The sequence below is a fragment of the Microcaecilia unicolor genome, chromosome 1 (genome assembly GCF_901765095.1).
Source record: "Microcaecilia unicolor chromosome 1, aMicUni1.1, whole genome shotgun sequence".
NCBI classification, from domain to species: Eukaryota; Metazoa; Chordata; class Amphibia; order Gymnophiona; family Siphonopidae; genus Microcaecilia; species Microcaecilia unicolor.
This window is the reverse complement of record NC_044031.1, coordinates 759,437,966-759,459,296: the sequence shown is the minus strand read 5'-3', so window position 1 is coordinate 759,459,296 and position 21,331 is coordinate 759,437,966. Positions and strand designations below refer to the sequence as shown.

Genomic DNA, 21,331 nt, shown 5'->3' with positions numbered 1-21,331 from the left:
CATGAGAAGCCATACTGGGTCAGACCAATGGTCTATCTAGCTCAGTTTCCTGTTCCTAGAACATGAGTAGCCATACTGGATCAGACCAATGGTCTATCTAGCTCAGTTTCCTGTTCCTAGAACATGAGTAGCCATACTGGATCAGACCAATGGTCTATCTAGCTCAGTTTCCTGTTTTCCAACCAGTGGCCAAGCTAGGTCACAGTTACCTGGCAGAAACTCAAAATCGTGGCAACACTCCATACTACAAGTACCAAGGCAAGCAGTTGCTTCCCATGTTTGTGTCAATAGCAGACCATGGACCTTTCCTCCAGGAATTTGTCAAAACCTTTTTTTAAACCCAGGTATGCTAAATGCATAAGAGTTCTAGAGCTTAACTATTTGTTGAAAAAATATTTCCTCCTATTTGTTTAAAAGTATTTCCCTTCATCTTTGTACTTTTGGAACGAGCAAAAATTGATCTATTACTCGTTCTACACCACTCAGGATTTTGTAGACCTCAATCATATCTCGCCTCGTCCGTCTCTTTTTTCCAAACTGAAGAGCCCTAACCTCTTTAGCCTTTCATCATACGAGAGGAGTTCCATCCCCTTTATCATTTTAGTCGATCTTCTTTGAACCTTTTCTAATTCCACTGTATCTTTTTTTGAGATATGGTGATCAAAACTGAACGCAATACTCAAGGTGTGGATGCATCATGGAGCGATACAAGGGCATTATAGTATTTTCGGTCTTATTCACCATCCCTTTCCTAATAATTCCTAGCATCCTGTTTGCTTTTTTGGCCGCTGCTGCACACTGAGCAGAAGATTTCAGTGTGTTATCTACAACGACACCCAGATCTTTTTCTTGAGAGCTGACCCCTCTCTATCTTAATAGGATTTTTATTCCTTATGCTCCCCTGAGTTGCCTTAGATCAGCCAATAATCTTTCCTCAACACCACTTTCTCTTATCCATCTCACTAGTACTTGACAGTCTGCCTTTAGCTATTTATGTCCTAAATTTTGGGATTAATTTCTGCATCAGGTCAACCCACCGTTGCGTCTTTCAAACTAGCATTAAAAACTTACCTATTCCCTTCCATCATAACTTCCCCATTTGCCCTGCTATTGTGGCTTTCTGCCTTTCTATTCTTTCTCCTCTCTTCTACTCCATAGTGTGCCCCTCTATCCCTTCTTTATTTCTCTCTGTTATGCTTTTAGCCTTTAATTTGTTTTTGTAAACTGCATTGAAGCCTTTGTTAGGCACCATGCAGTATATCAAGCATGTGAAACAAATCCTATACAATAAAACGCACCTCCAACATTCTGAAGCTGACTGCATGGCTGAGGCATTCCTGCTCTCTGTATCCCTCTCCTGAATTGACATTGTGTACTTCCGGGTTCGTCACAAGCAGAAGTGACCAACCACAAGAGGTTTCTCTGCTTCAGAATGTTGGAGATGCATTCTGTTAAACAGGATTGGTCAGTTCCTTGAAGCACAGCCAGAGCTCAGCGTCCTGCACAGTAACGCTCAGACACCAGAGAGAGGGGTGGCTCTCTCTCTCTCTCTCTCTCTCTCTCTCTCTTGCACACACTGTATCTGTGTGAAACACTCTCACACTGTGTCTCACATATGCACTTGCACACACACTCTTCTCACAGACACACTCGCACACAGACTGTCTCTCTCTCTCACACACAGTCACTCTCACATACACTCTCTCAAACATACACACTCCGAGGAAAACCTTGCTAGTGCCCATTTCATTTGTGTCAGAAACAGGCCTTTTTTACTAGTAAGTAATAATGTTACACTTGGTCCCAGTGATCATATAGTACTTCTTGGACTAGAATGTTCTACCACCCGAATGAATCAGTTTGCAGCAGTACCTGAAACAGTCAATCTCTCATGCAAAAGCAAGAAATGCCCCACTTGATGCAGGAGACATTGGAAACTAGTGACTGGTTTATATTGTATCTGTCTGATAACAGGCTGTTTTTGTGGAATCAATTGCTTTTGAATTTTCACTTGATACTGTAAACAAGAAAAAGCAGATCAGCAGTGACTCGGGTATAAAGATATAATTTAGCAGGGTAACAAGGTAAACCTTTCAGTTTTCCACCCTAGAGAGAGAGAGAGCACATAATCACTAATTAAAGGCTCTTTTTTTATTATTTGCAAGAAGTCTTTATTATCAGTGAACTAGAACAAAATTTACATAATACAAGCAACAGGCAAGCACTTCTGCATTACATATACAAGAAGTCTCACAGTACTGCCTATATTGTAACAAGTAATAGTATCAACTGGCTTACAAGTACATTACCAAACTTCAATAATTTTTTAGAGGTTTTTTTTCAGAGTATAATAATTCCCCATCCAATCCCTGCCCCCTCCTACCCCCCTGTCTCTCCCAGAAGACACGGCTAGCTATGTACATGCAGAACACTCTCTGAGCATATGGTCCATAATTACAGAGCGTCAGGAGGAATATATTGCCATACCGATTGCCAAGTACCCAACTGATGCTTGCGCTCAGCAATCAATCTCTCCATCTCTCTCACATACCTCAATTTATGGAGCCATTTTGTTATTGGGGGCACCCCCTCTCTCCGCCAATGGGAAGCCACTACTACCCTGACAGTGCCCACCACCTGGTTTACCAATGACTGTTGGGCAGATGAGAGACCAGCAATCCTGGTTGAAAACAGGAACACCAATGGACTCAGTGGCACCCTGCACCCCAGCCATTTCTGTAGCCGAAAATGAATCATCCCTCCAGTAAGCATTAATTTTTTTGCAGCTCCACCACACGTGACCCATTGTACTTTTTTGACCACAGCGTCGCCAACACCCATCCAACGCATCTGGAAAGATCCTCTGCAACCAGGCCGGTGTGAGGTACCACCTATACAGTACCTTCACTGCATTCTCCTGCAGGGGGACATGAGTCGATAGCCTCACTACTTTTCTCTCAATACTCTCCCACTCGGACTCCTCCAAATGTATACCTAGTTCCCTCTCCCAACCTCTTCTGTGTACTCCATTATAAGATGAATGATGACTTATGTTTTGATAGAGATAACCAATCAGGCCACGGGAGGAAGCAAATTTCCCACATATCTCCTCCAGACCAAGTTTCTTTCGCGACATCACCTCTCGCACCGCTTTAGTTTGCAAGAAGTGGGCCACTTGACAGTATGTGAATTCATCCCCCTCTACCTCTGGGTATCTATCCTTCAGGGCCTTAAAAGACAGCAAGGAGTCATCTTCAAACATCTGTCCCCAGGTCCGCACCCCAGCTCCGTGCCATTTTGTGAATGTCCCCTTTATAGTACCAGGCAAGAATAATGGGTTATATGCTATTGGGGTACTCTGGGTCAGGATGCATTGTTTCTTGGGAAACATTCTGTCCCAATAGTAAAGTGTTACCTCCACTGAGGAGCAAGTTCCCTCTCCCATACGCCTAAATGGCCTAGGTAACCATATTAGTGCGCTCAACAGTGTGTCACCCAGTGAGTGTTGTTCTATTTGTACCCATTGTCTATCTGGGTATTCTTGGTGCCATTCGAATGCTGCCTTCCCCTGTGCCGCTCTATAGTACCAAGCGAGATTGGGTACCCCCAGCCCACCTCTTTTCCTATCCCTGTATAACAGTGATCTCGCTAGCCTTGGACGCTTTCCTGCCCAGACGAACCGCACAAGTGTGTCTTGTAAGGATGCTATAAATCGTCTGGGCATCATCACAGGCAGCACCTGGAAAAGATATAGCAACCAAGGCAGGATATTCATTTTAAGAATAGCTATTCTCCCAAACCATGAAAATTGCACGTCTCCCCAACGCTCTAAATAGGCCCTGATAATTTTGCCTAGCCCCTTATAATTTGCGTTAAACAGCTCAGAGAATGTCCTAGTCAAAATTCACCCCCAAGTATCTAAGTTGTTTATGAGCCCATCGAAAAGGAGAAGAGATCTTTAAAGAACTCACCACCTCCTCTGGAAGGGTTACATTTAGGGCTTCAGATTTAGCTATGTTGACTTTAAAGCCAGACAGCAGAGTATTCTTCTATCGCTCTAAATGCGGGAATGTGGTCAGTGGGCGAGTAACAAACAGTAGGACATCATCCGCAAAAAGGGCCAGTTTATGAATTCTGTCTGCTACTCTAACTCCTGAGATATTGGGGTCCAGGCGCAACCAAGCCGCAAAGGGCTCCATCACCATAGCGAACAACAAAGGTGAAAGAGGGCATCCCTGCCTAGTTCCTCTATAGAGCGTAAATAAGTCTGAATTGCTTCCATTGACCCGGACACATGCCCTTGGGGAATCATAAAAAGCCTGATACCATCTCTTAAACTGTAATCCAAACCCCATCGTCTCAAGGACTCTATGCATAAAGGGCCAGTGAACCCGGTCAAAGGCTTTTTCCGCGTCCAGACTTAAGAGGCATAATGGTTTCTGGGTTCTTTTTGCCAGGTACATAAGGTCTACCGCCCTCCTGATATTGTCCATTGCTTTCCGGTACGAGACAAAGCCCACCTGATCCGGATGGATGAGCACTGGGAGAATTGGTGCCACTCGATTGGCTAATACCTTAGCCAAGATTTTTACGTCAGCATTTAACACTGATATAGATCTATAAGATCCACAGTCCAAGTGATCTTTTCCAGGCTTGGGTAGTACCGCTATCCAAGCCTCCATCATAGACAGAGGCAAGGACCCGCCTTTTCCCACCTGATTAAACAAGTCAGCTAAGAGAGGGGCTAACTCAGGTGCAAACTGCTTATAGAACTCATTAGGCAATCCATCCAGACCAGGCGACTTGCTCGATGGTAAGCTTTTAATAGCCTCTTGAATTTCCTTAGGGGTGACCGGCTCATCTAACAGTCGCTGCTGCTGGTGACTCAGAGAGGACAACTCGCTATCTCGTAAGTATTGATCTACTGATTCCGTAGGTGGATTGAGTTCCCTAGCGTATAAGGCCTGGTAGAATTCCCCAAATCTCCTACGTATGTCCTCAGATTTATCAAGATCATTCCCACCCCTGTCCCTGATCTTTAAGATTGTTTTGTCTACTTTTTGCCTACGCATCTTTATGGCTAAAAGACGCCCTGCTTTGTTGGCGAACTCATAAGAGCCCAACCTGCTCTTTGCATATAACATGCTAAGTTGCTCAGAGTAGATAGAATCGAGCATTAATCTTTGATCACTTAGTTCTTTCAGGGTCTGTGAGGACCCAGTTGCCTTATGCTGCACTTCCAATGAACGAATATTCTCCAAACAGCTTGCTTACCTGTGCCTTACGGGCTTTTGCTTTCTTACTGGCCAGTTGCAAAAAATAGCCACGGGATACTGCCTTCCTGGTATCCCGGATTGTGCTGAGTGAAGGCCCAGAATTCAAATTAAACTCAAAGTATTCTTTCAACATTTTTTTTTTTTTATATCCCACCACAGCTGCCTCATCTTGCAGAATATTAACGTTTAATGCCCATCTTTTGTCCTTGCTCTCAGTCCTAATATTGGGTAAAGTTACCCATATCGGGGCATGATCAGACAGTCATACTGCCTATTCCTGCTTCCGGGCCTCTCTCCGCTAAGGCAACATCCACTAGGATATAATCTATATGGTAATAGGAGTGGTGTACTGGGGAATAGAACGTATAGTCTCACACCCTCTGATTATGAACCCTCCACAAGTCTACCGTGCCTAAAGATTGAGTTAAAGATCTCAATGCTTGCATGTCCCTCTGTCCCTCCGTTCTAGAGGCTCCAGAGTGATCTATGCCCGGGTTCATCACTGTATTAAAGTCCCCCCCCTATAATTAGAGAGTCCTGTGCAAAGGAGGCCAGGGAATTTTTAACTCTCTCAATAAAACCCGCTTGCCCTAAGTTCGGGGCATAGATAGAGGCGATAGTGAGGTCCACCTGGTCAATTTTAACATGCAGAAAAATATAGCATCCTCCCGGGTCCCTCTTGATCTTAAGCACCTGCGCCCCAACTGTGGAGTATCAAAATCGCTACTCCCCCCCGTCTGGGCCCTGCTGCAGAGGCGAAATGCGCCACCGGGTAGTCCAAGTAGGAGAGAAGTCTTTCGTGCCTTTCCCTCAAGTGTGTTTCTTGAAGAAGAGCCACATGTGGCCTAAGCTGTCCCAATTCTTTATAAAACTTCTGTCGTTTCTGAGGCATGTTAAGGCCTTTTACATTATAAGATAAGATCTTTTAAACCTGTATCCTTCATTAAATGGGTTATCGTTCTTAAGTAGCTTCATCCCTCCAAGACCGCTCTGTACAGTATCGTAGAGTGTATAATCTTAAATGCCAGCCATGTCCTTCCCTACCCCCCTCCTCCCTCCCTCCCCTAGCCACGTCCCCCCACTGAAATCCCTCCCTTATCCCGTCCTTTTTCACCAATTGAAAGACCACGGCCTCCAAGTGGGAGTCGAGGAAGTTCCCCACCCTTCACACAGTACCCAGCCACACATCCACCCCCCCAACCCTGCCTTATCAAAATCAAACTAACTCTCCCGTCAGCGTTCCATCCTTTTGATAGTCCCATTTAACAACCAGTTAACAATTAGCCCTCCACCATAACCAGTACATCCAACCATAAACAGTGAAATTCTTTTTTTTTTTTTTTTTACTATGAGTGGAACCCTCACCAGCAATCACAATATGCAAATCAAAATAGGTACCTCTGCCAGGCCAGAGTAGTGTATTTTCCCTACACCATGTCCCTGGTGACCTGGTCTTATGGAGTCAGTCCAACCTACTCAGTCCATCTCAGCACTTCTGAGTACCGCGCTTTGTCGATTCTGGGATTCTTTGCCACCGTTGAAGCTTCGCTCGGGTGGTAGGCGCTACTGCCCCAGGTGGAGACTTAACAGAAACCAGTTCTGCAGCATATAGGGCCTCCCAAGCCTCCTGTAGAGTTTGCACCTTCTGTTTGTTACCCTTCAGGGTAAAAAGGAGAGCGAAGGGAAATCCCCATCTGTAAGGTATTTTGTGTTTGTTCAAGGACTCCAGCACTGGTCTCATCTGTCTTCTTAATTGCAATGTATATTGCGATAAATCCTGGTAAACCTGAATGCTGGTCCCACCATAGTCCAGTCTTTTTTCTTAATTTCGTATTTGTGGAAACGCACGATTATATCGCGGGTCTGCTGTTCTTTACGTGCCCCCAGCGCTCTGTGGGCTCTATCCAGCTCACATCGCATTTCACCCGCTTCAGGACCGAGCAAAGTTGAGCACAAAGTTTGCACTATTTCAGCCACATTCTCTGTGTCACCGCCTTCAGGTACACCGTGGAAACGGAGATTATTCCTCCGTCTCCTATTCTCGAGATCGTCCATCTTATATTCCAAGTGTGCATGCTTTTGTTCCAGCTCCTGGAGAAGTTCAGCATGTTTGTTCAGGGACTCAGCATGTTCGTCAAGTTTCAGCTCAGCCTCCTCCACTCTGCCGCCTAACTCTCGGAGGTCAGCGCTTAAGGTATCCATCCGCTCTAAGATTTCATCTTTAGACTGCTTAATTTCAGTCTGGATATTGGATAAAAATTTGCGGAGCTCGCTAGACATGCCTTTTTTCAAGGGAGGTGCTCGCACTTCCGACATAGACATAGTGGAGTCCGAGTCCGAAAGGGAAGCACACTCTGGGGACTCATGGCGTTTAGCGGCCTTGGGCGCCATACTTTTTTCCGCTCTATCCGCATCTTTTTTCCGGCTTGAAGCTGTTTTGCTCATGTCTGTAGCTGTTCAATGGCAGGATCCGCTCACCCAAGCCACGTTTTTCAGCTGTTGATTCACGATTTTACCTCAAAAGTCGGTGTTGGGTGTGGGAGCTGCGAAGCTAGACCACCAAAAAAGGACTTTGAGAAGAAATTAGCGTTGGAAGCAAAAATACATAGTAAAAATTTTTTTAGATACATTAAAAGCAGGAAACCGGCCAAAGAGTCGGTTGGGCCGCTGGACGAAAATGGTGTTAAAGGGGCGATCAAGGAGGACAAAGCCGTAGCGGAGAAATTAAATGAATTCTTTGCTTCGGTCTTCACCGAGGAGGATTTGGGGGGGACACCGGTGCCGGAAAGAATATTTGAAGCGGGGGAGTCGGAGAAACTAAACAAATTCTCTGTAACCTTGGAGGATGTAATGGGTCAGTTCAGCAAGCTGAAGAGTAGTAAATCACCGGGACCTGATGGTATTCATCCCAGAGTATTAATAGAACTAAAAAATGAACTTGCGGAGCTACTGTTAGAAATATGCAATCTGTCCCTAAAATCGAGTGTAGTACCGGAAGACTGGAGGGTAGCCAATGTTACTCCGATTTTTAAGAAGGGTTCCAGAGGAGATCCGGGAAATTATAGACCGGTGAGTCTGACGTCGGTGCCGGGCAAGATGGTGGAGGCTATTATTAAGAATAAAATTGCAGAGCATATACAAAAACATGGACTGATGAGACAAAGTCAGCACGGATTTAGTGAAGGGAAGTCTTGCCTCACCAATCTAATGCATTTTTTTGAGGGGGTAAGCAAACATGTGGACAATGGGGAGCCGGTTGATATTGTATATCTGGATTTTCAGAAGGCGTTTGACAAAGTGCCGCACGAAAGACTCCTGAAGAAATTGCAGAGTCATGGAATCGGAGGTAGGGTATTATTATGGATTAAGAACTGGTTGAAAGATAGGAAGCAGAGAGTAGGATTGCGTGGCCAGTATTCTCAGTGGAGGAGGGTAGTTAGTGGGGTCCCGCAGGGGTCTGTGCTGGGTCCGTTGCTTTTTAATGTATTTATAAATGACCTAGAGATGGGAATAACTAGTGAGGTAATTAAATTCGCCGATGACACAAAATTATTCAGGGTCGTCAAGTCGCAGGAGGAATGTGAACGATTACAGGAGGACCTTGCGAGACTGGGAGAATGGGCGTGCAAGTGGCAGATGAAGTTCAGTGTTGACAAGTGCAAAGTGATGCATGTGGGTAAGAGGAACCCGAATTATAGCTACGTCTTGCAAGGTTCCGCGTTAGGAGTTATGGATCAAGAAAGGGATCTGGGTGTCGTCGTCGTCTGATACGCTGAAACCTTCTGCTCAGTGTGCTGCTGCGGCTAGGAAAGCGAATAGAATGTTGGGTGTTATTAGGAAGGGTATGGAGTCCAGGTGTGCGGATGTTATAATGCCGTTGTATCGCTCCATGGTGCGACCGCACCTGGAGTATTGTGTTCAGTACTGGTCTCCGTATCTCAAAAAAGATATAGTAGAATTGGAAAAGGTACAGCGAAGGGCGACGAAAATGATAGTGGGGATGGGACGACTTTCCTATGAAGAGAGGCTGAGAAGGCTAGGGCTTTTCAGCTTGGAGAAGAGACGGCTGAGGGGAGATATGATAGAAGTGTATAAAATAATGAGTGGAATGGATCGGGTGGATGTGAAGCGACTGTTCACGCTATCCAAAAATACTAGGACTAGAGGGCATGAGTTGAAGCTACAGTGTGGTAAATTTAAAACGAATCGGAGAAACTTTTTCTTCACCCAACGTGTAATTAGACTCTGGAATTCGTTGCCGGAGAACGTGGTACGGGCGGTTAGCTTGACGGAGTTTAAAAAGGGGTTAGATAGATTCCTAAAGGACAAGTCCATAGACCGCTATTAAATGGACTTGGAAAAATTCCGCATTTTTAGGTATAACTTGTCTGGAATGTTTTTACGTTTGGGGAGCGTGCCAGGTGCCCTTGACCTGGATTGGCCACTGTCGGTGACAGGATGCTGGGCTAGATGGACCTTTGGTCTTTCCCAGTATGGCACTACTTATGTACTTATGTACACCATGTTATGCGATGACGTCACTTCCTCTCCTAATTAAAGGCTCTTTAATCAATTCAGTTTCGGTGTGCACCCAAAATTCAGCACACAAACTTTGGCTGATGCTTCCAGTAAGAAGCTTGGACACCTATCTATGATGCCACAACAACAGTACCAGAGTTTAAGCATTGTCTCAAATGCACTGAGGAACATATCGGCTTTTCAAGGTTTAACTGGTCAATGGAAACTACATCTTTATATCAAATCTTGTCAGCACTCTGTATTAGAATTTCTCCGAGGACAAGCAGGCTGCTTGTTCTCACTGATGGGTGACGTCCACGGCAGCCCCTCCAATCGGAATCTTCACTAGCAAAGTCCTTTGCTAGCCCTCGCGCGCCCGCGCGCACCGCGCATGCGCGGCCGTCTTCCCGCCCGAAACCGGCTCGAGCCGGCCAGTCTTCTTTTGTCCGCACTCGGTACGGTCGTGTTTTCGCCGTGTCGAGCCCCGGAAAGTCGACCTCGCGCGTCCAAATTCTGTTTGAGCGTGTTTTTTTCCTTCGGGAAAGCTTTGTTAGTCGGGAAGTGCTCCGGAAACCCTTCGACCGGGTTTCGTGTCAATCCTCCCCGTACTTCCAGCTTTTTGCCCCGGTAAGTTTTCTTTCGTCGTCGGGGTAGGCCTCTTTTCGGCCTCGGTCGAGATTTTTTCTCCCTCTAAATTTTTGGTGCTTCAATTTTCGCCATTTCGGCTTTTGATTTCGCCGGCGTGATTTTTCCGCCCATGACATCGAAGCCTTCCAGCGGCTTCAAGAAGTGCGCCCGGGTTATCTCGCTCACTGATCGACACTCGTCGTGTCTTCAGTGTCTGGGGGCCGAGCACCGCCCTCAGAACTGTAGTCTGTGTTCCCTTCTTCAAAGGCGGACTCAGGTAGCGAGACTAGCCCAGTGGAACGTGTTGTTCTCGGGCTCTTCGTCGGCATCGGCACCGGGATCTTCGAGTGCATCGACGTCGTCAGCGTCCAGACCATCTTCCTCGGCCGCCCCTGCATCGAGGCATCGGGCCTCTGCATCGGCGCCGAGACATCGGATAGCTGCATCGACGTCGGTGGTACCAGGACCTCGTCTGCTGATGTCGTCGGACGGTGGTGCATCGGGTGGAGTGCAGGTGAGGGCTGTCCATTCCCCTGCTGGTGGCGGTGAGCCCTCGGGTGGGTCTCCTCCTACCCTGAGGGCTCCTGCGGTACAGCCCCCCCGAGATCGACCTTCTTCAGTCTCGGCCCCGAGGAAGCGACGGATGGATTCGACGTCCTCCTCGTCGGTGCCGGGGAGCTCCGGTGACATGCTTCGGAAGAAATCGAAGAAGCATCGACACCGGTCTCCTCCCCATGTCGGCACCGAGAGCTCTGGGTCGCCGAGGGATTCGGCACCCAGCAGGCATCGGCACCGAGAGGACCGCTCACCCTCTGTTCAGGAGGTGTCGATGCGCTCCGCTCTGGACAGCCCGGTACAGCCTCCACGCCCGGAACAGGTCCTGACGTCGACGCCTGCATCGACCTCACAGCCTTTCTCTACAGCCGCTCTAAACGAGAGCCTCCGGGCCGTTCTCCCAGAGATTCTGGGAGAGCTGTTGCGCCCTACCCCTCCGGTACCGGCGGTGCTTGCGCCTCCGGTACCGTCGAGCGTGGCGCCGGCTGGCCCATCGCCCAGGTTGAGGTCCCCGACGTCGGTACCGCGTGCGGTACCGACCGCGGCCACCTCCCAGGAAGGCTCCCCGACTACGTCGGCGGAGGGAGCTTCGCCGATGCGGGCGAGGGAGTCTACCTCTCGACGCCCCCATCGTGGACGTGGCTCCACTGAGTCGAGCAGGGCGAGGTTGCAGACACAGGTTCGTGAACTTGTGTCTGACACCGAGGGTGAGGCCTCGTGGGAGGAAGAGGAAGATCCTCGATATTTCTCTGACGAGGAGTCTGAGGGTCTTCCTTCTGATCCCACTCCCTCTCCTGAAAGACAGCTTTCTCCTCCCGAGAGTCTGTCTTTTGCTTCCTTTGTCCGGGAGATGTCTACGGCAATCCCCTTCCCGGTGGTTGTGGAGGACGAGCCCAGGGCTGAAATGTTTGAGCTCCTGGACTATCCTTCTCCACCTAAGGAAGCGTCCACTGTTCCCTTGCACCATGTCCTGAAAAAGACATTGCTTGCGAACTGGACCAAGCCATTAAGTAATCCCCACATTCCCAAGAAGATCGAGTCCCAGTACCGGATCCATGGGGACCCAGAGCTGATGCGCACTCAGTTGCCTCACGACTCTGGAGTTGTGGATTTGGCCCTAAAGAAGGCTAAGAGTTCTAGGGAACATGCTTCGGCGCCCCCGGGCAAGGACGCTAGAACCTTAGACTCCTTTGGGAGGAAGGCCTACCATTCCTCTATGCTCGTGTCCAAGATCCAGTCTTACCAGCTCTACACGAGCATGCACATGCGGAACAATGTGCGGCAGTTGGCGGGCTTGGTTGATGCTCTTCCCCCTGAGCAAGCCAAGCCTTTTCAGGAGGTGGTCAGGCAGCTGAAGGCGTGCAGAAAATTCCTGGCCAGAGGAGTTTATGACACTTTTGATGTTGCATCCAGGGCCGCTGCTCAAGGTGTGGTGATGCGCAGGCTCTCATGGCTGCGCGCCGCCGACCTGGAGAATAGAATCCAGCAGCGGATTGCGGACTCGCCTTGCCGTGCGGACAACATTTTTGGCGAAAAAGTCGAACAGGTGGTAGAGTCTCTCCACCAGCGGGACACCGCATTCGACAAATTCGCCCGCCGGCAGCCTTCAGCTTCTACCTCTACAGGTAGACGATTTTTCGGGGGAAGGAAGACTGTTCCCTACTCTTCTGGCAGGCGTAGGTACAATCCTCCTTCCCGACAGCCTGCGGCCCAGGCTAAGCCCCAGCGCGCTCGCTCTCGTCAGCAGCGTGCGACTCAGCAAGGCCCCGCGGCTCCCCAGCAAAAGCAAGGGGCGAGCTTTTGACTGGCTCCAGCAGAGCATAGCCGACATCCAAGTGTCCGTGCCGGGCGACCTGCCAGTCGGAGGGAGGTTGAAAGCTTTTCACCAAAGGTGGCCTCTCATAACCTCCGATCAGTGGGTTCTGCAAATAGTCCGGCAAGGATACACCCTCAATTTGGCATCAAACCCTCCAAATTGTCCACCGGGAGCTCAGTCTTACAGCTTCCAGCACAAGAGGGTACTTGCAGAGGAACTCTCCGCCCTTCTCAGCGCCAATGCGGTCGAGCCCGTGCCATCCGGGCAAGAAGGGCTGGGATTCTATTCCAGGTACTTCCTTGTGGAAAAGAAAACAGGGGGGATGCGTCCCATCCTAGACCTAAGGGCCCTGAACAAATATCTCGTAAAAGAAAAGTTCAGGATGCTTTCCCTGGGCACCCTTCTCCCCATGATTCAGCAAAACGATTGGCTATGCTCTCTGGACTTGAAGGATGCCTATACACACATCCCGATACTGCCAGCTCACAGACAGTATCTGCGATTTCAGTTGGGCACCCGCCACTTCCAGTACTGTGTGCTACCCTTTGGGCTCGCCTCTGCGCCCAGGGTGTTCACAAAGTGCCTAGCTGTGGTAGCAGCGGCACTTCGCAGGCTGGGAGTGCACGTGTTCCCATATCTCGACGATTGGCTGGTGAAGAACACATCCGAGGCAGGAGCCCTGCAGTCCATGCAGATGACTATTCGCCTTCTGGAGCTACTGGGGTTTGTGATAAATTACCCAAAGTCCCATCTTCTTCCAGTGCAGAACCTCGAATTCATAGGAGCCCTGCTGGATTCTCGGACGGCTCGCGCCTATCTCCCAGAGACGAGAGCCAACAACTTGTTGTCCCTCGTCTCCCGGGTGCGGGCGTCCCAGCAGATCACAGCTCGGCAGATGTTGAGATTGCTGGGCCACATGGCCTCCACAGTTCATGTGACTCCCATGGCCCGCCTTCACATGAGATCTGCTCAATGGACCCTAGCCTCCCAGTGGTATCAGGCCGCTGGGGGACTAGAGGACGTGATCCACCTGTCCACGAGTTTTCTCGAATCCCTGTATTGGTGGACGATTTGGACCAATTTGACTCTGGGACGTCCCTTCCAAATTCCTCAGCCACAAAAAGTGCTGACCACGGATGCGTCTCTCCTGGGATGGGGAGCTCATGTCGATGGGCTTCACACCCAAGGAAGCTGGTCCCTCCAAGAACGCGATCTACAGATCAATCTTCTGGAGTTACGAGCGATCTGGAACGCTCTGAAGGCTTTCAGAGATCGGCTGTCCCACCAAATTATCCAAATTCAGACAGACAACCAGGTTGCCATGTATTATGTAAACAAGCAGGGGGGCACCGGATCTCGCCCCCTGTGTCAGGAAGCCGTCAGCATGTGGACCTGGGCTCGCCGGAACGGCATGGTGCTCCAAGCCACATATCTGGCAGGCGTAAACAACAGTCTGGCCGACAGACTGAGCAGGATTATGCAACCTCACGAGTGGTCGCTCAATTCCACAGTGGTGCGCCAGATCTTCCAAGCGTGGGGCACCCCCTTGGTGGATCTCTTCGCATCTCGAGTGAACCACAAAGTCCCTCAGTTCTGTTCCAGGCTTCAGGCCCACGGCAGACTGGCATCGGATGCCTTCCTCCTGGACTGGGGGGAGGGTCTGCTGTATGCTTATCCTCCCATTCCTCTGGTGGGGAAGACTTTGTTGAAACTCAAGCAAGACCGAGGCACCATGATCCTGATTGCTCCTTTTTGGCCGCGTCAGATCTGGTTCCCTCTTCTTCTGGAGTTATCCTCCGAAGAACCGTGGAGATTGGAGTGTTTTCCGACCCTCATCACGCAGGACGAAGGGGCTCTTCTGCATCCCAACCTCCGGTCCCTGGCTCTCACGGCCTGGATGTTGAGGGCGTAGATTTTGCCTCTTTGGGTCTGCCAGAGGGTGTCTCCCGTATCTTGCTTGCTTCCAGGAAAGACTCCACTAAGAGAAGTTACTTCTTTCATTGGAGGAGGTTTGCCGTCTGGTGTGACAGCAAGGCCCTAGATCCTCGCTCTTGTCCTCCACAGACCCTGCTTGAATACCTTCTGCACTTGTCTGAGTCTGGTCTTAAGACCAACTCCGTAAGGGTTCATCTTAGTGCAATCAGTGCATACCATTACCATGTGGAAGGTAAGCCGATCTCAGGACAGCCTTTAGTTGTTCGCTTCATGAGAGGTTTGCTTTTGTCAAAGCCCCCTGTCAAGCCTCCTACAGTGTCATGGGATCTCAACGTCGTTCTCACCCAGCTGATGAAACCTCCTTTTGAGCCACTGAATTCCTGCCATCTGAAGTACTTGACCTGGAAGGTCATTTTCTTGGTGGCAGTTACTTCAGCTCGTAGAGTCAGTGAGCTTCAGGCCCTGGTAGCCCAGGCCCCTTACACTAATTTTCATCATAACAGAGTAGTCCTCCGCACTCACCCTAAGTTCTTGCCAAAGGTCGTGTCGGAGTTCCATCTGAACCAGTCTATTGTCTTGCCAACATTCTTTCCCCGTCCTCATTCCTGCCCTGCTGAACGTCAGCTGCACACATTGGACTGCAAGAGAGCATTGGCCTTCTACCTTGAGCGGACACAGCCCCACAGACAGTCCGCCCAATTGTTTGTTTCTTTTGATCCCAATAGGAGGGGAGTGGCTGTAGGGAAACGCACCATATCCAATTGGCTAGCAGATTGCATTTCCTTCACTTACGCCCAGGCGGGGCTGGCTCTTGAGGGTCATGTCACGGCTCATAATGTTAGAGCCATGGCTGCGTCGGTAGCCCACTTGAAGTCAGCCTCCATTGAAGAAATTTGCAAAGCTGCGACGTGGGCTTCTGTCCACACATTCACATCCCATTACTGCCTGCAGCAGGATACCCGACGCGACAGTCGGTTCGGGCAGTCAGTTCTTCAGAACCTGTTTGGGCTTTAGGATCCAACTCCACCCCCCGAGGGCCCTGTTTGTTCTGTTCCAGGCTACACTCTCAGTTAGTTGGTAAATTTTTTTAGGTCAATTTCTGTTATGTCCTCGCCGTTACGAGGCCCAATTGACCATGGTTGTTGTTTTGAGTGAGCCTGGGGGCTAGGGATACCCCATCAGTGAGAACAAGCAGCCTGCTTGTCCTCGGAGAAAGCGAATGCTACATACCTGTAGAAGGTATTCTCCGAGGACAGCAGGCTGATTGTTCTCACAAACCCGCCCGCCTCCCATTTGGAGTTGTGTCTTCCCTTAAGAGTATTGTCTTGCTACATACTGGACTGGCCGGCTCGAGCCGGTTTCGGGCGGGAAGACGGCCGCGCATGCGCGGTGCGCGCGAGGGCTAGCAAAGGACTTTGCTAGTGAAGATTCCGATTGGAGGGGCTGCCGTGGACGTCACCCATCAGTGAGAACAATCAGCCTGCTGTCCTCGGAGAATACCTTCTACAGGTATGTAGCATTCGCTAAATCTGTAGAATATAATCACTGGGGAAATTGACCTGAAAGGATCCTTTAAGAACTTCTGACATTGTATTGGAAGTAGATTCACTATCGCACTTCTATTTCATACATAGTTTGGATGACTCAAATTCCTTGTCTTCTATATATACAATTCATACTTTTTATTAGACATGTCTTTAAAAACTTCAAGTCCTGTACAGGTCTTTTCACTGCATTTTTTTTTAAATTTTTGTCTGAGGATAGCGATGTTTAAAATGTATGTTCAGGGCTGTGACATATCTCAGTTTACAAATCGGAAAGGCAACTTGTTATTCTAAGCAAAGCAAATATAATTCCACTGATGTCAGTCTGCCAGGATATTTGGAGTAATTCATCTGCACACATAGAAGACACATTAACTGCATACCTGCACTGTGGAATGTCATGAAGGATTGGGGGCATACTTTGTCATCAAACTATTTTATGGCTCTCAATCCAGTTTTACAGGTTTTAGCTGGTGGTTTTTATTTATTTATTTTTTTGGGGAGGGTTGTTCCAGAATGATAAATTTATATAACATTTACATACAGTGAGTTTTAGATTCTGCCAGATACTTGTGACCTGGATTGGCCACTGTTGGAAACAGGATACTGGGCTAGGTGGACCAGTCTGACCCAGTATGACTATTCTTATGCTAACGTTTATGCTAAAGTCTTCTACAAGTTTCAAGTGTAACAATTCTTTATCAAACCACTCGTTGCTTTGCTGGCATATTTTACTTTTTTTTCCTTTAAAGGGTCAATCTCACCTAGAATTTTTTCACTAAACCCTTCTCCATTACTTTTCAAATTGAACTGACTCTGCCTTCGCCCATGACTTATCTATTTTCCCCCTACAGTTATATTGCACCTTAACTTCCTTGATTCTACTTTTAAATTGATCCCAGTTAATAAACTTCAGCATAAAATGATCTGACCACAGTATACAAAATCAAGAGATATCTGATATCTTAATGGAGTGAGAGAGTAATCATCCATTGTATAAGCCAGTGGTTCCCAAACCTGGTCCTGGAGGCACCCCGGGCAGTCAGGTTTTTAGGATATCCACAATGAATATTCGAGAGTGATTTGTATGTACTGCCTCCACTGCATGCAAATCTCTCATGAATATTCATTGTAGATGCCACTTTCCTGGAGGACAGTAGAACAAAAAAAATGTTATGGCTTAGGTAGCATCTTCTGACAAGCAAAATGTTTAATTGGAGGTTATAAAATATTCCGTCAGCTTCAATTCAAAAAATATCTTTAACAATTGTCTAGACCTCCACCTTGTTTTCCTTCTCGGGAGAGGGAAACAATTTTATATTGAGAACATACTATATACTGTTCCTTTCCACACTATACAATTGCAGATTCGAGTTTATGGTAGTATGTACACCACTGTGATCTTTTTATTAATGGTAGTATGGCAAAGCTTAATATACTATAATATAAACTGTAGCTAGCTAAACTTATCCTTGGGATCCCACTGCTAGTCTGGTTTTCTGCATATGTACAATGAATATGCATGGGATGCATATATTGAGTTTATGTTCACAAATCTTATGCATATTCATTGTGAATATCCTGGAAATCAGACCTGGCTTGTAGGGTCCCAAAGACAGCTTTTTATTTATTTGTTTGTTTGTTTGTTTGTTGCATTTATACCCCGCTCTTTCCCGCTCTGTAGCAGGCTCAGTGCGGCTTACATAGTATGTTGGGAAGCTTTATCTAGATTCTGTGCTCTGAGGTTTTTAAAATGGTAGAGTTCTAAGTCAATAGAAGATCATTATTTCCCTGCAGGTCTCTGAACCATATGTAATAGCTTTGGGTCCTTGGTGGGTGTAGGGGGAACCCATAAGCCAGTTGGTAGATCCTACCTACCCTATGCAGCCTGAAGAGAATTCCTTTGGCTGAGGGGATTTTTAGAGATAGTCTAATTGCTACTAAAATTCCTTGTGGTACAGATAATCATTGACCTTTCTCCTTTTGTTACAGATGCAGCAGCTGTTCTATGAAAATTATGAACAGAACAAAAAGGGATACATTATAGACTTGCACAACAGCAAGATTCATCGAGCCATCACACTGCATCCAAATAAGAACCCACCCTATCAATACAGGCTTCACAGTTACATTCTGAGCCAGAAGATTGCACAGCTGCGGCATCGCACAATCCAGCTCCATCGGGAAATTGTTCTGATGAACAAATACAGCAATACAGAAATCCACAAAGATGATTTTCAACTTGGAATCCCACCTTCTTTCATGAGGTTCCAGCCACACCACCGTGATGAAATCCTAGAGTGGGAATTCCTTACTGGGAAGCATCTCTATTCTGCTGTTGATGGACAGCCACCTCGGCGAGGGATGGATGCCTCCCAGCGTGAGGCACTAGATGACATTGTTATGCAAGTCATGGAAATGATCAATGCCAATGCCAAGACAAGGGGACGTATCATTGACTTCAAAGAGATCCAGTATGGTTATCGTAGAGTTAATCCAATGTATGGGGCAGAGTATGTTCTTGACTTGTTGCTTCTGTATAAAAAGCATAAGGGTAAGAAGATGACCGTACCTGTCAGAAGACATGCCTACTTACAACAGACATTTAGTAAGATCCAGTTTGTTGAGCATGAAGAGCTAGATGCCAAAGAACTGGCTAACAAAATAAACCAAGATTCTGGATCTTTATCGTTCTTATCTAATTCCCTCAAAATGTTTGTACCATTTCAGCTTTCCAGATCGAATGTTGAACACAAAGAGCCCAAAGACAAGAAGATCAATTTTTTAGTTCCTCTATCAGGCAGATTTGAAATGTTTGCAAGGTTCATGAGCAACTTTGAAAAAACCTGCATAATCCCCAACCAGAATGTCAAATTGGTAATCCTGCTGTTCAATTCAGACTCAAACCCTGACAAAACTAAACAAGTGGAGCTACTGAGGGATTTCCGTATTAAGCATCCAAGAGCGGACATACAGATTTTGCCTGTAACAGGTGAATTTTCAAGGGCATTGGCTCTTGAAGTTGGATCCTCACAATTCAGCAATGACTCTTTACTGTTCTTCTGTGATGTTGACCTGGCATTCACAGGAGAATTTCTTCAGCGATGTAGATCAAATGCAGTTATGGGGCAGCAAGTCTACTTTCCAATCATCTTTAGCCAATATGATCCAAAGATTGTTTATGCTAAGAAGGTTTCCAGTGATAATCACTTTGCCCTAACACAGAAAACTGGTTTGTGGAGGAATTATGGTTTTGGCATTACCTGTATTTATAAGGGTGATCTTGTTCAAGCTGGAGGTTTTGATGTTTCCATTCAAGGCTGGGGTCTGGAGGACGTGGACCTTTTCAACAAAGTAGTCCATGCTAACCTAAGAACTTTCCGAAGTCAGGAAACTGGGATAGTCCATGTTCATCACCCTGTTTTTTGTGACCCCAATCTTGATCCAAAACAGTATAAAATGTGTCTGGGATCTAAAGCATCAACTTATGGGTCTACGAGACAATTGGCTGAACTGTGGCTTGAAAAAAATGTCCCAAGCTTTGGCAAAAGCAGTAGTACAAATGGCTCCATGAGGACAAATTGACATGTAGCTTTCCTGAAGGACACTCATTTTTAATTACCTAATTTATTTTTCAAAATGCACATTTATAGGGAACTCTTTTTGTAAAGAGCACATGAGGATATATTTTAGAATTTTTTTCTATGAACCTTTCTTATTGTTAGTTTTTTGAACCAAAACAAATGTGACCAGTGTTTGCATATTTGAACAAAGTTTGTTTCCAAACCTTAATGTAGCAGACCTGCAAACTTATGACTTGAAGTAGAATTTTATAATGAACAGACTTTAAAAAAAAAAAAAAAAAGTTTTGCATTCCTTGCTCTCTTCACAGGGGATTAAAAAGAAAAAAACTGAAATTCAGAGCTTCATGGAACAAAAACACTGTAATAATCCTAGTTTTGTATTGTTGCACATTTCACAGTCCTACCTGTGTCATTTTGATGTCCAATTTCAAGTTGTAGGACAGCAACAGCACTGTGGTGAGATTTGGGTTTACTTAGAGTAAAAGTGTTTAGTTTTTTTTTTTCTCCATTGGCATTTAAACCTACCAAACAAAATTCTTCATATAAGTGTTGGGGAAATGAACACAAACTGATACTCAACAGATTTGCAGAATTTGTTTGCCATGTCACTTGGCCCATAAGCAGATCCAGTGTTCAGTTGCATGGAGCAGACTGTAGCCTATTTGTTCACCCTTGTTTTCAGAATAAGGTGCATGAAATTTAAAATTTCTTATTTAGAGAATGAGGGAGGAAGAGAGAAAATCAAGGATAAAATTTCAGTAGCAGTAAAGTACATTGACACGAGATGTCCCTAAGGAGGACACTGAGCAAAGTATACAGTGCTGTATTGCTGCCTGATGGTATTCTCTCTATCCACTTCATGTCAGTGAAATTTTTTTTTTGTATTACTAGTTTAGCTTTTTCTGATTTAGATCTTTTTAATTTATTTGATATAGCTTTTGGGATGTTTGTTTTTGTTCATTTCAGTGTACCTGTCTGTTTACTTTTCTTATGTCCTTGCTTAATTTTTAGCAGGTTATAAATGTTTTGAATTCTAGGAATGACCTACAGTCCAGCACTCAGTGATCTCTGTCTTTTCTGCAGAAAACTGATCACCAAAGATTGTGTTAAATTCCAAGATTTGTTTTCCATTTTGATTTAATTAATATTAAAGCACCAGTGTGTATTTATGTGTGTGGCACACCAGGGAAATTAGAAGAGCAAAACTTAACTTGAATGATAAATCATAGCCATGTTTTTCCTCCAAAACGTATTTGTATGATTTGTCTTTACTAATAAAAAAAATGAAATAAAAAAGCATTTGTGATTTTTAATTGTTGAACTGTTTTATTACTAATAACTATTTTCCTATAAATAGCACTGTTCATATCTTCAAGACAGGCCTTGCTGTGTAAAGCTTGTAGTCCAGTCAAGAGAAATGGTTTCAGAAATTTTATTCTGGTCAACATGTTAAAATTGAGAAGACTATGAAAGAGC

At 46.4% G+C, this 21,331-nt stretch overlaps 1 protein-coding gene across 1 annotated transcript in view; it reads left to right on the top strand.

Annotated features, from left to right (window-relative positions):
- Window positions 1–20,121, top strand: part of CHSY1 (chondroitin sulfate synthase 1) — a 197,287-nt gene extending 177,166 nt beyond the window's left edge. Inside the window, exon 3 of the mRNA XM_030189746.1 lies at window positions 18,264–20,121. Within this exon, the coding sequence (XP_030045606.1) occupies window positions 18,264–19,856 (1,593 nt within the window). The 3' untranslated portion in view covers window positions 19,857–20,121. The remainder of the gene's footprint in view (window positions 1–18,263) is intronic.
- The last annotated feature ends 1,210 nt before the right edge of the window (window positions 20,122–21,331 follow it).